This window comes from Macaca fascicularis, chromosome 18 (assembly GCF_037993035.2).
Source record: "Macaca fascicularis isolate 582-1 chromosome 18, T2T-MFA8v1.1".
In the NCBI taxonomy this organism is placed as follows: Eukaryota; Metazoa; Chordata; class Mammalia; order Primates; family Cercopithecidae; genus Macaca; species Macaca fascicularis.
Window position 1 is genome coordinate 64,525,075 of NC_088392.1, and position 16,488 is coordinate 64,541,562.

The window sequence follows — 16,488 nt, forward strand, 5'->3', positions numbered from 1 at the left end:
GCATTACAAATTCTGATTCAGTGTTTCCCCAAATCTATAAATGAGAAGATGTATTTGAAAATATTTTAAAAAACGAAATAGCAGGATTTAAGCCTAAAAGATAAATGTGAAATGTGGTAGATTTTACCTAGAATGTTGAGCACATTTAATAGATAGCCTTTTTTTTTTTTTTTTTTTTTTTTTTCCCAGTTAGGGTAAATATTTGAAACCTTGATTTGTTTCAGGTATATTAGCATTAGGTGACAACACTTTTTTAAGGGGAAAACTAGATCATTATTGAGTTTTTTTGCTTTTAGTTAAAAAAATTTTTTTTGTATGTTGAGTGGTGAGTTGAGTTTATCTGCATATGTTCCTGGTGTATTCACTTTAAGTAGAAATCACATCCACATCCATCAGACCCTTTCTTATGCTGGAAACATGTTGGGTTATAGAGTCATATAAATGAGGATGCAAAATCGTGCGGTTTTCAACTTGTACGGCGACGCTTTGTTGCAGTGGGCAGGGATCCAGGAATGGTGTTTGGTTGTTTTCTCCGAGTGAGAGGGTTGCCATCTGGCATTGATAGTGAGATGGTGTTGTCATCAGTTTCTAGATGCAGGAAAGGAATGATCCTCATCTGTTTCCTGTGGATAAGGAAGAGGCTGACAATCTAGTAAAATCTTGTTACCTTAAAGAAAGCAGACATGGAATTCGTTTACATAATGCTTACCAGTTTCTACTTTTATGTTCATCATTTAGCTTGCTAGTGAACTTCAGCTTTGAAGAATTTAAAAACGCATTTGATCATACTCTAATTGAATACCATTAGAATATTCTAATAATGCTCTAATTGAGCCTCTTATTCTAACTGAAACACTATCCCCACCAGCTCCACTCCATGGTCTTTACTTGTATGTTTTTTTGAAAAATCGTGCTCCTTTGGAGAGTGAAAAGCTTTTAAAATTTCTTCTGATCGTGAATAATAGGTTGTGAAAAGCAAAAAAGAGGTTTCACAACCTGTTTTGAGATGGTCTTATTTTCCATTTGGATATCAAGAAGGCAACAGAAATAACAGTGCACATCTGCTAAGAAAATAGTTTTTAAAATCACCTAATAGAAGGTAACGTTCCTTTATGAATAACTTGCTAACTTTATATCTGGCTCTCAGTCTTGTTTGTCTTCTTTTTGTCACTCATAAATCTTTCAGCATTTACCATAATCATTTATCACTTTTCCTGTTTCCAGTTTTTCACAAGTTGCTTTGTCTCTGCTCACCTCAAAGTGCAGGTCCTGTTTAGCTAAGGAAGTTCAGGCTGCTGAAGCTTTTGCAAAAGGAAGGTATGGTGGGCCACCTCTTGAACTTTCCAAACAAAATACACTATTAAAATCTGGCCCTTGTGAAACTCTCATTTTTTCTTGATCCTAGCTGATCCTAGCTACATGTAATATCTAGCAGTACCCTTCTAACATTTAATAATCCATTTTCTGGCCTATGGTATTCGAATTTCAGTTATTGAAGAAATCCTGGTTGTCTTTCATTACACAAGACATAATTATTATTGTGTTTTCTGTCTTCTTTCATGTGCTTACTTTTTAATATTTTTTTGCTGAAAGCAATAAGGTCTGTATCAATAAGAACCCCATAAAAGATTTTGGTCTTCAGAATTGCCTTTTTATATAAAAACAAGCAAAATGCAGAGGGAATTTTTTATTAAATATTAGACATCTGGGTTGACTGCATTAATTTTAAATCATTCCTGTAATATTTCCTCTTTTCATTTGGTTCTTCAGATGCTCACATAATATGCAAATCATTTTAGAATGAATACAAAAGAAACATTAAATATATTAAAATCTGCATTTTAATAAAATTGTCAATGTGTAATATATACCTTGCTTCTAAGGAAGAATGATAAAAAGTAATAAAAGGGTAATTTAGACATAGAACTATTTAATATCCTCTTATATTTTACAACTCAACAAAAAGTAAATGCAGAATAACTGCTTTGGGCTCAGATTTGAAAATGTCTCGCTCAAATATTCTCTCTTTCATTTCTTTTTTTTCTTGAAAGGTTCAAGAGGGTCCAACTCTGTGTGCTGGTTGAAATGGTATGGTAAACTCACTCTTGAATCTCAACATGTCAGATGAAATGTGTCATTGCTTCTTGTTGCAGATGGAGTGGATGTTGAAGATGATCCGACTTGCTCTTGGCCAGCTTCCTCACCTTCCAGCAAGGATCAGACTTCCCCTAGCCATGGAGAAGGTTGCGATTTTGGAGAGGAAGAAGGTGGCCCTGGGCTTCCATACCCATGTCAATTCTGTGACAAGTCGTTTAGCCGCCTCAGCTACCTAAAGCACCATGAGCAGAGTCACAGCGACAAACTGCCTTTCAAATGCACCTACTGCAGTAGGCTGTTCAAACACAAGCGCAGCCGAGATCGCCACATAAAACTCCACACCGGGGACAAGAAGTACCACTGCAGTGAATGTGATGCTGCGTTTTCCAGAAGTGATCACTTGAAGATCCACTTAAAGACTCACACTTCCAACAAGCCATATAAATGTGCCATTTGTCGCCGTGGGTTTCTGTCCTCTAGTTCCTTACACGGACACATGCAGGTTCACGAGAGGAACAAGGACGGCTCCCAGTCTGGTTCCAGGATGGAGGACTGGAAGATGAAGGACACTCAGAAGTGCAGTCAGTGTGAGGAAGGCTTTGACTTCCCAGAAGACCTCCAAAAACACATTGCAGAGTGCCACCCCGAATGCTCCCCAAACGAGGACCGAGCGGCCCTCCAGTGTGTCTACTGCCACGAGCTCTTCGTAGAGGAGACCTCCCTCATGAACCACATGGAGCAGGTGCATGGCGGGGAGAAGAAGAACTCATGCAGCATTTGTTCTGAGAGTTTCCACACAGTTGAGGAACTGTACAGCCACATGGACAGTCACCAGCAACCGGAGTCGTGCAATCACAGCAACAGCCCTTCCCTGGTCACGGTGGGCTACACCTCCGTGTCCAGTACGACTCCAGATTCCAACCTCTCAGTGGACAGCTCAACCATGGTGGAAGCTGCCCCGCCAATCCCAAAGAGTCGAGGGAGGAAGAGGGCCGCTCAGCAAACCCCTGACATGACTGGTCCCTCGAGTAAACAAGCAAAAGTTACCTACAGCTGTATTTACTGCAACAAGCAATTATTTTCAAGTCTTGCAGTTCTGCAGATTCACCTGAAAACTATGCACTTAGATAAGCCAGAACAGGCCCATATTTGTCAGTATTGCTTGGAGGTCCTGCCCTCACTCTATAACCTAAATGAACATCTTAAGCAAGTGCATGAAGCTCAGGACCCAGGTCTGATTGTTTCTGCCATGCCTGCCATTGTCTACCAGTGTAACTTCTGTTCCGAAGTTGTCAACGACCTCAACACTCTTCAGGAACACATCCGATGTTCTCATGGATTTGCAAACCCCGCAGCTAAAGATAGTAATGCATTCTTTTGTCCCCATTGCTATATGGGTTTTCTCACTGACTCTTCCCTCGAAGAGCATATTAGACAGGTTCATTGTGACCTCAGTGGCTCCCGATTTGGGTCTCCAGTGCTTGGGACTCCCAAAGAACCAGTAGTAGAAGTCTATTCTTGTTCCTATTGTACTAATTCACCAATATTCAACAGTGTTCTTAAGCTGAACAAACATATCAAAGAGAATCATAAAAACATTCCCTTGGCCCTGAATTATATCCACAATGGGAAGAAATCCAGGGCCTTAAGCCCCCTATCTCCTGTGGCCATAGAGCAGACATCTCTTAAGATGATGCAGGCAGTAGGAGGTGCACCTGCACGTCCAGCTGGAGAATATATCTGTAATCAGTGTGGTGCTAAGTACACGTCCCTAGACAGCTTTCAGACTCACCTAAAAACTCATCTCGACACTGTGCTTCCAAAATTGACCTGTCCTCAGTGCAACAAGGAATTCCCCAACCAAGAATCCTTGCTGAAGCATGTTACCATTCACTTTATGATCACCTCAACGTATTACATCTGTGAAAGTTGTGACAAGCAATTCACATCAGTGGATGACCTTCAGAAACACCTGCTGGACATGCACACCTTTGTCTTCTTTCGCTGCACCCTCTGTCAGGAAGTTTTTGACTCAAAAGTCTCCATTCAGCTCCACTTGGCTGTGAAGCACAGTAACGAAAAGAAAGTCTATAGGTGCACATCTTGCAACTGGGACTTCCGCAATGAGACTGACTTGCAGCTCCATGTGAAACACAACCACCTGGAAAACCAAGGGAAAGTGCATAAGTGCATTTTCTGCGGTGAGTCCTTTGGCACCGAGGTGGAGCTGCAATGCCACATCACCACTCACAGTAAGAAGTACAACTGCAAGTTCTGTAGCAAAGCCTTCCATGCGATCATTTTGTTAGAAAAACACCTGCGAGAAAAACATTGTGTGTTCGAAACCAAGACACCCAACTGTGGAACAAATGGAGCTTCTGAGCAAGTGCAGAAAGAGGAAGTGGAGCTGCAGACTTTGCTGACCAACAGCCAGGAGTCCCACAACAGTCACGATGGGAGCGAAGAAGACGTCGACACCTCTGAGCCTATGTACGGCTGCGACATTTGTGGGGCAGCCTACACTATGGAGACTTTGCTGCAGAATCACCAGCTCCGAGACCACAACATCAGACCTGGAGAAAGTGCCATCGTGAAAAAGAAAGCTGAGCTCATTAAAGGGAATTACAAGTGCAACGTGTGCTCTCGAACCTTCTTCTCCGAAAATGGCCTCCGTGAACATATGCAGACCCACCTAGGCCCTGTCAAACACTACATGTGCCCTATTTGCGGAGAGCGGTTTCCCTCCCTTTTAACTCTTACTGAACACAAAGTCACGCATAGTAAGAGTCTCGATACTGGAAACTGCCGGATTTGCAAGATGCCTCTCCAGAGTGAAGAGGAGTTTTTAGAGCATTGCCAAATGCACCCTGACCTGAGGAATTCCCTGACGGGCTTTCGCTGCGTGGTGTGCATGCAGACAGTGACCTCCACCTTGGAACTCAAAATCCATGGGACATTCCACATGCAAAAGACAGGGAATGGGTCTGCAGTTCAGACCACAGGGCGTGGCCAGCACGTCCAAAAACTGTACAAGTGCGCATCTTGCCTCAAAGAATTCCGTTCCAAGCAAGATCTGGTGAAACTTGACATCAATGGCCTGCCATATGGTCTGTGTGCTGGCTGCGTGAATCTCAGTAAGAGCGCCAGCCCAGGCATTAACGTCCCTCCCGGCACGAATAGACCAGGCTTGGGCCAGAATGAGAATCTGAGTGCCATCGAGGGGAAAGGCAAGGTGGGGGGACTGAAGACGCGCTGCTCTAGCTGCAACGTTAAGTTTGAGTCTGAAAGTGAACTCCAGAACCACATCCAAACCGTCCACCGAGAGCTTGTGCCAGACAGCAACAGCACACAGTTGAAAACGCCCCAAGTATCACCAATGCCCAGAATCAGTCCCTCCCAGTCGGATGAGGTAACTCGCCTTTTTTAATGTTTGCTATTTAACCTCCTCAAGAAATGGTCCCTACTTTATGTTTACACTCTCCACAGCTTTATTTATTGTCATGGGCCAAAAGATGCTTAGATTGAAATGCAATGGTTTTTTTCCCCCCTAGCCATTAGCTAGCAATTACTTGCTTCTTGATAAGCAGCATTTTGGCTTGAATGGTGCAAAATAGGACTAATTCCAGTCTCCCTAGGATATTGTCTTCTCTATGACTGAAGAGACCAGCGCTCATGCCAACACTACTGAGATCTGGAATCTCAGCATAGCTTCACCGTGAGTTGAAATCCCCAGCTATGACTTGTGTGTATGGCAGAGAGATAATGACACAAAAGTAAGATGCTATGAGCCAACGTGCTGGCTTAGAGTAAATTAAAAAGAATATATATATTTGGGTATAACAAATTGGGTCGAGGTGGCTTTTTAATACCATGTTGTCAACACTCACTGTTTCTCTTTGTCTTCTGGGCAGTGAGGAAAATACTTCCTCACAACAGGATTTTTAAAAAGCCCCTACCCTACATTTATTAAGCACCACATGCCCATTATTCTGTTTAAAGACACTGTGCCTGAGTTTGAGATCTACCCTCTGGGTGTCAAAATTAATATTTGTGGGTTTTTTTTCTCCTTAGTTTCAGAGTAGTTTTCTGCTTTCTTTGCCACGATGACAAGAAACAAGTTCATTTACAATGAAATCATTTCATAAGTCACCATTTCTTAGAAGCTGAGCAGAGGATGGCTCATTGTAATATTTCTTTATACTTTATCACCTGGTTTCTAATAGCTCTTTCCACTTCCCTACCTGCCCCTATCTGGAGCTCCATCCAAATGAAAACCCCAGGGAGATCCTTCTCCCTTCAGTTTGGGGTTAGTGCATTTCCCTTATCTTGTCTCTGCACTCACACCCTGGTGGAGGCCCCCCTGTGGCTCCCTGCAGATAGCCATCAGTCAGCTGGCAGGGGAGAGCTGAGAAGACTGAGACAGAGCCTGGCCTCACAAAATGTGGCATCTGTGTGGCAGGCAAACTCCCAAACTTTGAAGCCACTTTCCCCCTTCTCCCCTGCCCAAATAAGTCTACACTTTTCACTCATTTAAATACATGAAATCCTTTCAAACTGCTGAGGACAGCTGGAAGAACGTAGCTTTGATGATGGCTCATAGCTCATGGGTTGGATCAAATTGTTTCTTTTGAAACAAATATTAGTAGTTAAAAGCATATGAAATGAGGGTTTTCCAAGTTTTTACTTTGAAATTTTTTAAACTATAGAAAAGTTAAAGGACCAACACAGCGAACACGTATGTGTGCCTGTGTTTGGGTATCCCAGATCCTCCAGATAAGAATGTTTTGTTGCGTTTTCTCTCTCTCTGCACCCCTTTTTAAAATCAACTTGAGCCACATGAAAGAAGGTTGCAGGTATCATGCCATCTCCTAAGAATAAGTGTATTTTTTTTTGTTCAATTATGACATCATTAGCTAAAGCAATTCACTAAATTAAAAAAGGAAATTAAGTAATCCCATAATACCGTCTGTAAGAGGTTCATATTTAAATTTTCTCCGTTGTCCCCAAAATGTCTCATGTTTTTAAATGTTTGTGAATGAGAATTCTTAAAACATTAAGGCAGAAAATTACTCTTCTCCTTTGTTTTTATTTTGTAATGCTTAACATATGCCTACAAGAGATTGATATTAATGTTTAATTTACAAAGCGTATAAAGGTGATTTTAAATGACTGCATTAGTCTGTGTGTCTGTGTGTGTGTTTGTGGTGTTGGCTTGTGCATTTTAAATGCAGCATAGCTGGATTCTCTTGTTTCTTAGTACATTGTTTATGAAAGGGCATATGCCTGTGTCTTCTTATCTGTTCATGGTTTGTTTTTTCTGATATTTATAAATTGGTATATATTGTAATAGCGTCTAAGAGGAAATATTTCAGAAACAAATGAGGATATAAAAATAGTATTTACACATTAAGTTGGTTAGAGTTACTCGATGAGAATTTATCATTAAGGCTCGAATGACACCTAAAATCTTAGTGATATTTAGAAAGCCTATCTTTATCCTGCACTTACATAAGATAATACTTCAAATATTTTAAAAAATACTTTAAGTTTTACAATTGCATTTTTAAAGCACCTAATGACTAAGGGTCAAAAATGACTATACAGTCGAGTACCTCCCTATGAAACCTGATTAATAAGAGCCTAGAGTGATATGCTTAATTGACGAGATATTAGGATTTAGTTTCAAATATTTCTTTGTGCCTCAGAAGTTCACTATTTGTTCAACATTTTAATCATCATTACTATCACCATTTTTAAACTCATACTATTTGTTATAAAATTTTATGTGATACCTTCTACAATTAAAAATGTACCATATTATTTAGACTAATATAGAAAATTAAAGGTACAAAAAGTTCTACAAAAAGAAGCCTAAAAATAATGTGTCAGCAAGAAAAATACAAAATAAATACTCATTTGTTCACATTCTTTGTTAGCCAAGTTAAATTACTATAAGTTCTCATTTTGAGGAGTTTGTGCATTTTTTCCAGATTAGGTAAAATGAAATGTTATTATATAAGTCTTTGTCAAAAGACCAGTATATCATATAGGAATAAATTTTATCACAAAAAGAAATGTGACATATATGTCTATTGACTTAGATGCCCTGGGTAGGAATTGAAGGACTTAGCAACATAGGTAGTATTCTCATCTCTTTTTCTTGCTGAGGCTTGAGACTCCAGAACTGAAAAGAAAATCACAGGAGATAATAAAATCTGGATACACAGGTGTGGTCAAGAACAAGGTTAGATTTTTCTGGACCATAACTTAGAATCACATAGAATATTGGTAAACATTTATATACATCTTTCAAAGACTAAAAAGAATATTATTTGATTGAGACTAGGATACGTAATTAAAAGGGATTTAAACTTAAATATAAATCTGGGAAGGATAAGTACTGTATAAAACCCTGCAATCCAAAAAATGGATGAAAGACAAGGCATGCAACACTAAAAGAAGGATAATAGTTGGTAGCCATTATGTAATGGAGAGATTTGAAATTGAAGACAGATCTGAGTTTGAATCCCGTTTCTTTTGCCTAATGCTTTCTGAATTTGTGAAAAATGTTTTCTTTTATTATTATTATTATTATTATACTTTAAGTTCTAGGGTACATGTGCATAACGTGCAGGTTTGTCACATATGTATACTTGTGCCATGTTGGTGTGCTGCACCCATCAACTCGTCAGCACCCATCAACTCGTCCTTTACATCAGGTATAACTCCCAGTGCCATCCCTCCCCCCTCCCCCCTCCCCATAATAGGCCCCGGTGTGTGATGTTCTCCTTCCCGAGTCCAAATGATCTCATTGTTCAGTTCCCACCTATGAGTGAGAACATGCGGTGTTTGGTTTTCTGTTCTTGAGATAGTTTGAAAAATGTTTTCTTTGTGCCAGAATCCTCAGATTATTAATCTAAATTTGCAATGAAGATTTTGTTTTGAATAAAATATTTTGAGAACCTATTCATTTTTCTTTGCTCCTCAAAGGTTGAGTGTGATACAAATTTACACGTAACCTACAATAAATGATTCCAGAGATGGTAAGATTAATTGGGGACCGGAAGAACACTGGCCCTCTAGCTTTTTCCACACATGAAGCACCTTGCAGTTATTGACATTTACTATATGTTGAATAAATGTTGATTCTTCTGGAGTTCGTGGGCATTGGCTACTCAGGGGATGCGCCATCTGGACCTCAGAATGTTGTCTCATAAGTTCTACAGTAGATTTTGGAAACACATGTTCTTCTGCCTCCTTTTTCTGGTGTGCTTCATAGTCAAGTTTCTCTGAGCAACTATTTACTCACATTTCAATTCACACTGTCCCCAGCAGTCCTTTGAAATTGCTCTTGCCAGCATTACCATTATCCTCATGATCTCTATGTTGCGAGATGTGCATAGGGTGCCACAGAATCAAAACGGAAGGAACAGTGTAGACCATCTGACTCAGCCACTTTATTTTACAGACAAGGAAACAGGGCCCGGTAAATAGAGAATTGTCTAAGATTGCACAGCCAGTAAGTGGTAGGCAAGGGGTAAGAGTCCAGGTCCTAACTCTAGGTTCAGGGTTGTCTTTCCACAATCGCATGGCACTTTCCTCTAGCTGCAGTTGAATCCCCGTCTTTTCTACAGCATCCTCTCGGTACTCCTGTCTTCTTTCTCTTCTCCTTCAGTTACCTCACCCATTGCACAGGATCTTCTGCGTATTTGTCACTTTATTGCAACTGACCCCAAGGGCTCTTCTGGCCTGATTGACCAATGCAATGTACTTAGAGGAAAAGAAAGATAGTGTATGTTAGTTATTATTGTCTCTAAGCACTTGTCACTGTTGGCCAGTCCACTTTTATGGGACCTCTGTCTTCCTGACTTCCTGGTTGCCTCTGTGAACGCCCTGTGGCCTCTCCTTCTTTTGCTAGCCCCTTCCTGTAGGTTTGTTTCCCTTCATTGCTCTCACTCTGCATATCCCCTCCATGGGGATTCACTCCCAGAGCTTGAACAACCGCCTTTTACTGACTGCTCTCCAAATAGTGTCTCCAAGGGACAGGAGGGGACTTTTGGAGGCTAATGGGAACACTCTTTATGTTGATGCCTGTGGTGGTTACGTGACTGCATGCATTTATCAGTACTCACCAGATTTAAAATTGGTTTATTATTATTATTATTATTATTATTATTATTATTTTTTTTTTTGAGACGGAGTCTCACTCTGTCGCCCAGGCTGGAGTGCAGTGGCCGGATCACAGCTCACTGCAAACTCCGCCTCCCGGGTTTACACCATTTTCCTGCCTCAGCCTCCCGAGTAGCTGGGACCACAGATGCCCGCCACCTTGCCTGGCTAGTTTTTTGTATTTTTTAGTAGAGACAGGGTTTCACTGTGTTAGCCAGGATGGTCTCAATCTCCTGACCTCGTGATCCGCCCGTCTCAGCCTCCCAAAGTGCTGGGATTACAGGCTTGATAAAATTGGTTTATTATTTTTATGGGGATTTTATGGGGATTACACCTCAATGAAGCTAATTTTATTTTATTTTATTATTTATTTGTTTGAGACAGGGTCTCACTCTATCATCTAGGCTGTAGTGCAGTGGTCCGACCATGGCTCACTGCAGCCTCGACCTCCCAGGCTCAGGTGATCTTCCTACCTCAGCCTCCTGGGTAGCTGGGACTACAGGCTCATGCCACCACGCCTGGCTAATTTTTTGTATTTTTTGTAGAGACAAGCTTGCCTTGAGGAGTCCAAGATCAGCTTGTCATGTTGCCTAAGCTGTTCTTGAGCTCCTGGGCTCAGGCAGTCCACCTGCCTCAGCCTCCCAAAGTGCTGGGATTACAGATGTGAGCCACTGTGCCCAGGCTGAAGCTAATTTTAAAAAGTAATGATATCTCCAACTCACTTCTTTGCACTGAGCTTCAGACTCATATAAACAGCTGCCTGCTACACGTCTCCACTCACATGTTCCCTTGAACTTCAAACTCAGTAGGTCCCAAATTGAGCTCAGCACCTTTCCTCTAAACCTGCATTTTTTTCTTATGTTTTCTATTTCACCTATAGATCCATTGATCTTCTCAGTCACTTCCTTTCTACTCCGCATCGTTTGGTCATCAGGCCATCTTGACTGCAGCTCATGAGTACAGTTGACTCTTGAACATTCCTGGAAATAGAGGCACTGACCCCTCTCTCGGTCAAAAATCTGCATATAACTTTGACTTCCTCCAAAGTTAACTACTAATAGCCTACTTCCTGATAACATAAACAGTCAGTTAACACATACTTTGTTAGTTATATGTCTTGCATACTGTATTCTTACAATAAAGTAAACCAGAGAAAAGAAAATACTATAAAGAAAGTCATAAGGAACAGAAAATCTGTTCATTAAGTGGAAGTGGAACATCATTAAGGCCTTCATCTTCATTGTCTTCACGTTGCGTAGGCTGCGGAAGAGGAAGAAGAGAGTTTGGTCTTGCTGTTTTAGGGGTGGCAGAGGCAGAAAACATACATATAAGTGGACCCACGCAGTTCAAACCTGTGTTCTTTGAGTGTCAGCTATTTTTCTTTTCTTTTTTTTGAGATGGAATGTCACTCTTGTTGCCCAGGCTGGAGTGCAATGGTGTGATCTTGGCTCACCGCAACCTCCGCCTCTCAGGTTCAAGTGATTCTCCTGCCTCAGCTTCCTGAGTAGCTGGGATTACAGGCATGCACCACCATGCTTGGCTAATTTTTTTTTTTTTTTTTTTGCATTTTTAGTAGAGATGGGTTTTTTTTTCTCTGAGACAGGGTTTCACTCTGTGGCCCAGGCTTTAGTACAGTGGTGGGATCATGGCTCACTGCAGCCTCAACCTCCTGAGCAATCCTCCTGGCTCAGCCTTCTGAGTAGCTGGAACTATACAGGTATGCACCACATGTCCAGCTAATGTTTTTTTTTTTTTTTTTTTAGTGGGCTCGAGGTCTCATTATGTTGGCCAGGCTGGGCTCAAGTGATTCTCATGCCTTGGTCTCCCAAAGTGCTGGGATTACAGACATGAGTCACTGCACCCAGCCAACTGTTTTTCTTGAATCAACTCCTCCCACCATCACCTTACCACATTTTAAGTTCAATCTCTGATCCTCTTTTCCTAAACAACTGAAGCAGCCTCATTTTGTCTTTCTGACTTGAGTCTCATCATTTTCAAATCCATCTCCACACCACTGCCAGAACCATCCATCTAAAACACAAATCTGTCTAGCATGTCCCTTCCTATTTGGAGCATTGTTAGTGTTCTGGACCTCCATCCCCATAGGATGATATAATAATCCTTTTATTGTAAAATACAGGACCCTTCAGGTTTCGGCTTCCCCTTCTTTTCCCTGCCCTCTCCTTGTTCTATAATGGGAAGCACTTTAATTAACCACACATAGCATATTGCCTCTGTGTCTTACTGAGGCTGTCCTGTTCCTTCTCCCCGAATAACCTCTCTCCTCTTGACTGTCTTGCACCTTGCAGAAGGCTGTCCAGCTTATCCCTTCTTTGGAGATCAGCTGTTCTAGAAGGCTGCCTATGAGCCTGACTCTCCATCCCAAGCATCTCCCTATCCCCTCAATGCCCTGTGCAGATAATATGGAGTAAATATCCTGTGAAAATTGTTACACTGCTTTATGATTATCTATTACATTGTCTTTTCCTCTGATTAATTTCCTGGGGCAAGAACTTAATCAGTCTCATATTTTTGGTACCTCTGACAGTGCCAGGCCCATATTAGGCAAATGCCTCAATGCATGGGTGTCATGCCGGGGAGCTTAAATGTGCCTGGTGGCCCTCCCAAAATATCTTCTTATTTTTGCAGGACAAATGACCACCTAGATTTTTCATCCAGGAAACCTTTGTCTGAAGTGTCATATGTATACACTAGACTCCTGGTTTTCTCTCCTGAAACGTTTGCCTCTTCCAGACTGCCATTGTTTTAGTAAAAGGAACCACTCTACATCCAATTACTCAAGCAAGAAACCTGTGAATCATTCCTGATTCCTCTTTTCCTCTCATTCTCCATGTTCAATCCTTCAGTGAATACTGTTGATTCCACCTCCAATAGGTATCTTCAAATATCTCATCCACTTCTGTATACCTCCAAAGCCATAATCTTCGTCTAGGCTGCAATTGTTTCTCTTCTGGATACCACAGTAGCTTCCTAACAGATCCTGTCCTTCATCTTCTGCCTGTTTCCAGTCCATTCTTCATGCTGCAGTTGGAAGCGTAGACTTGTAAATTAAATGAAGCCACTTAAAATTTTTTTGTGGCTTCCAACTTTCTCAAATGAACCCCAGTGCCGCACCTGCTTACAAGTCATGGGCTCTCTGGCTGTGGCAGGCTGTTCTCACTTCCTTCTAGTGACTCTTCCTTCTTGACTCTGCCCAGGTTCTGAACATGTGCTGCTTCCCTACTTTATCACCTTAGCTGCTCTTCCCAAGCAGCCTATCTGTTCTGCTGGCTCTTTCTCATCTGTCAGGTGGGCCTTCCTGAAAACCTTATCAAAGGTGGTCTCCCCCTTAGGATTTTCTTTTAAAAATGTCATTATTTGTTCACTTGGCCAGGCATGATGCCTCATGCCTATAATCCCAGCACTTTGGGAGGCTGAGGTGAGAGGATCATTGAGGCCTGGAGTTTGAGACCAGCCTGGCCAACATAGCAAGATCCTGTCTCTACAGAAATGAAAAATTAATTGGGTGTAGTGGTGCACACCTGTAGTTCTAGATACTCAGGAGGCTGAAGTGGGAGGATTGCTTGAGCCCAGGAGCTCAAGGCTGCAGTGAGCAGTGATAGCATCATTGTACTCCAGCCTGGGTAACAGAGTGAGACCCTGTATCAAGAAAAAAAGTCCTTATTTCCTTCTTTTCCTTTCTTATCTCTGAATGCCCATCAACTTATCATAAGGGCTCAATAAATGTTAGTTGAGTAAATGAATACAGTGTAAGTCCTTCAGAGTAACAAAAAATAGGGTATGCTTCTTTTTCAGGTACATCTAGTTACTAATACATATGAATATAGGTCATTTTGCCTAAAACTATTTTAATAAAGTGAGGTTTGATCTAAAAATATTAAAATACATGAAAAGGTTTGAAGTTTGTAACAATCCAAAGTTCACTTTAATATGAAGATCTGTTTTAAGTGTCTTAGAATCAATATTTTTTTATGGTTCTTGTATGGAAGATGGAAATGTACGTGGTGACAATTCAGAACCTACTCAAGTCCCAGAGTTCTGTTTTGTGGTGTTCTCTTCATCAAAATTTCCCTATGAGGCTGAAAAAAACAGATTGATAAAAAATATTTTAAAGTTTTCATCTCAAATTGCTGTTACTAAGTTTTGCTAAGTAAATATGCAAAGAGCAAAAACTAAATGGGTTAAGCTCCCTCTAAAGAGACAGTATTTAAAAAATTAAGTAGAAAATTTACAGGACCAAATAAATTGATAAGGTTCAAGATGTTCTTGAAAGACAGTGAGTTGCTCTGCCAAGTCCAATCTGTATTGTTGTTGTTATATTCAATATTTTTTTGCCATCTACAAAGTAATAGACCAGGGAGTCCACGGCCCTGGCACTAGTACCATGGGTTGGAATGTGGGAGCAGGTGCCTTGCATCCATGCTTTGTACCCAGTTCCGTGATCACTTCATATTGATCATTGCCCCCATTGTTGAATTTGCTGCATCTACCATTCCTAGATTTTCTGTACTTCTCCAGTTCTAGACCTTTTGTTGATATTTTTCATATGGTTACAATGACTTTTTAGAACTTAATGAAATTCAAAAATAGTAATGTTTTTGTATTTCAGATTGCTGATTGCACATAATAATATTTATCCTTTTGGTACTAGGCCAAAAGAGTTTGGAATCATCTTGTGTCATCATAGAACTCTGTCTAGGAGGAACATTTCACATTTTTGGCTGAGATTTTGTCAAGATGGAGATTAGTAAATATCTAGTCAAGATTATTTTAAATGATGAAAGAAAACTGAAAGCTATATTCTGGATCTCTGGGTCTCTTATTACGGTGTTGCTCTACCTAGCACATGATGTTGATGTAGTTTTCTAGTACATGTACTTTGTATTTCTAGAAATTTAACAGCCTAATTATAAGAATCTTGCCAAAGTCTTTTAAAAAGCCTGAATAGCTGATTCCCCTTATTTATACTTTTAAAAACCTTTTAATGCCTTTTTACCTTTTAAATGTGCATGTTTCTAAAGATTCTATTTTTAACCTGCCTTTCTATTCTGAAATAGGAATTCCTATTTCCTGTTACCTCATTATTATCCCATACAGATAAGCAAAATATGAAGTTTCAATTCTCAACCTCTGTTTAACTCCCAGTCTTAAATTTTCAGCTTCCTTTTTCACATTACCAGTTGAAGCTTCTGCTAGCCCTTTAATCAACTCCAACTATAATTTCGTTTTTCTCCCATTTTGGACAGTGTTTCATCTTTCTCCTGGTCATTCCTGCCTGAAACTTCGTTTCTGTTTCCTGTATGTTTCCTGTTCTCCTAACCTGTTAGGGCAGTCACTCCCCAGGAGCCATTGATTCTTCATTTGTAATTTCTCTTCTATCTGCATCTCCTGCATCCTTTCTCCAGGCCAAACTATATTAAATCTCAGCTGGTCTCCTTCAGTGCTTCCTATCATAAAGCTTATCTCAACAAACTTAAAACCTGAGAATCACACAAATCACGTTCTCTGACTATAATACAAATAAATTATAAATGAAAAAAATGTCTTAAAATCATGCATTTTAAAGTTTAAAACATGCATTGAACAAAGAAGGCATGAAAATAGAAATTAAAAATGCAAAAATTGAAGGATAAATACATTTCAAAAGTTTTGAGATATAACTAAATGCACCACTTAGAAGGGAAGTTGTTGGAAAATAAAAATATACATTAGAAAATAAAGAAAGCATACTATCACTGAGATATATCAACTTAAGACCTTAAGAATAGAACAACAAAATAAACCCATAAAAAGTAGAAAGCAAGCAAGCAATAAAGCGAAGAACAAAAGTAATGAAATAGAAAACAAAGAAACAATGAACAACAAGGAGGCCAATGAAGGAAAAAGTTAGTTTTCTGAAAAGACTGCCACAATTTACAAACTTCTGGTGAGATTAATCAGTAAAAAGAACCAGAGATAATATTAATAATGAAAAGGGGAGCCTTACTTTGTACTTGCAGAAGTTAAAAAGCTAATAGGAGAAACATTGTACGTATCAAAATGACTATAAAAAGAATGCAATAACTCTTTTTTTGAGATAATAAGGAGCAAAATGACTTTATTCAGGTAAAGTTTAAGGTTGGACAAAACTAATCTATGATGATCAAAGTCAGAGTAGTTACTTCTGGGATCCTGTCAACAGGTAAGGAAAAGCAAGGTGTT

At 40.2% G+C, this 16,488-nt stretch overlaps 1 protein-coding gene across 12 annotated transcripts in view; it reads left to right on the top strand.

Moving 5' to 3' along the window:
• ZNF521 (zinc finger protein 521) overlaps nucleotides 1–16,488 on the top strand; it is a 292,675-nt gene that overhangs the window by 122,738 nt on the left and 153,449 nt on the right. For 11 of the 12 annotated variants that reach the window (XM_015440076.4, XM_074022698.1, XM_074022700.1 and 8 more), the window contains one exon: nucleotides 2,154–5,506. In XM_015440076.4, coding sequence (XP_015295562.1) covers nucleotides 2,154–5,506 — 3,353 coding nt within the window. Of the gene's footprint in view, nucleotides 1–2,153; nucleotides 5,507–5,732; nucleotides 5,889–16,488 lie in introns of those variants that run through there. The other variant, XM_065533979.2, reaches the window with a different exon arrangement.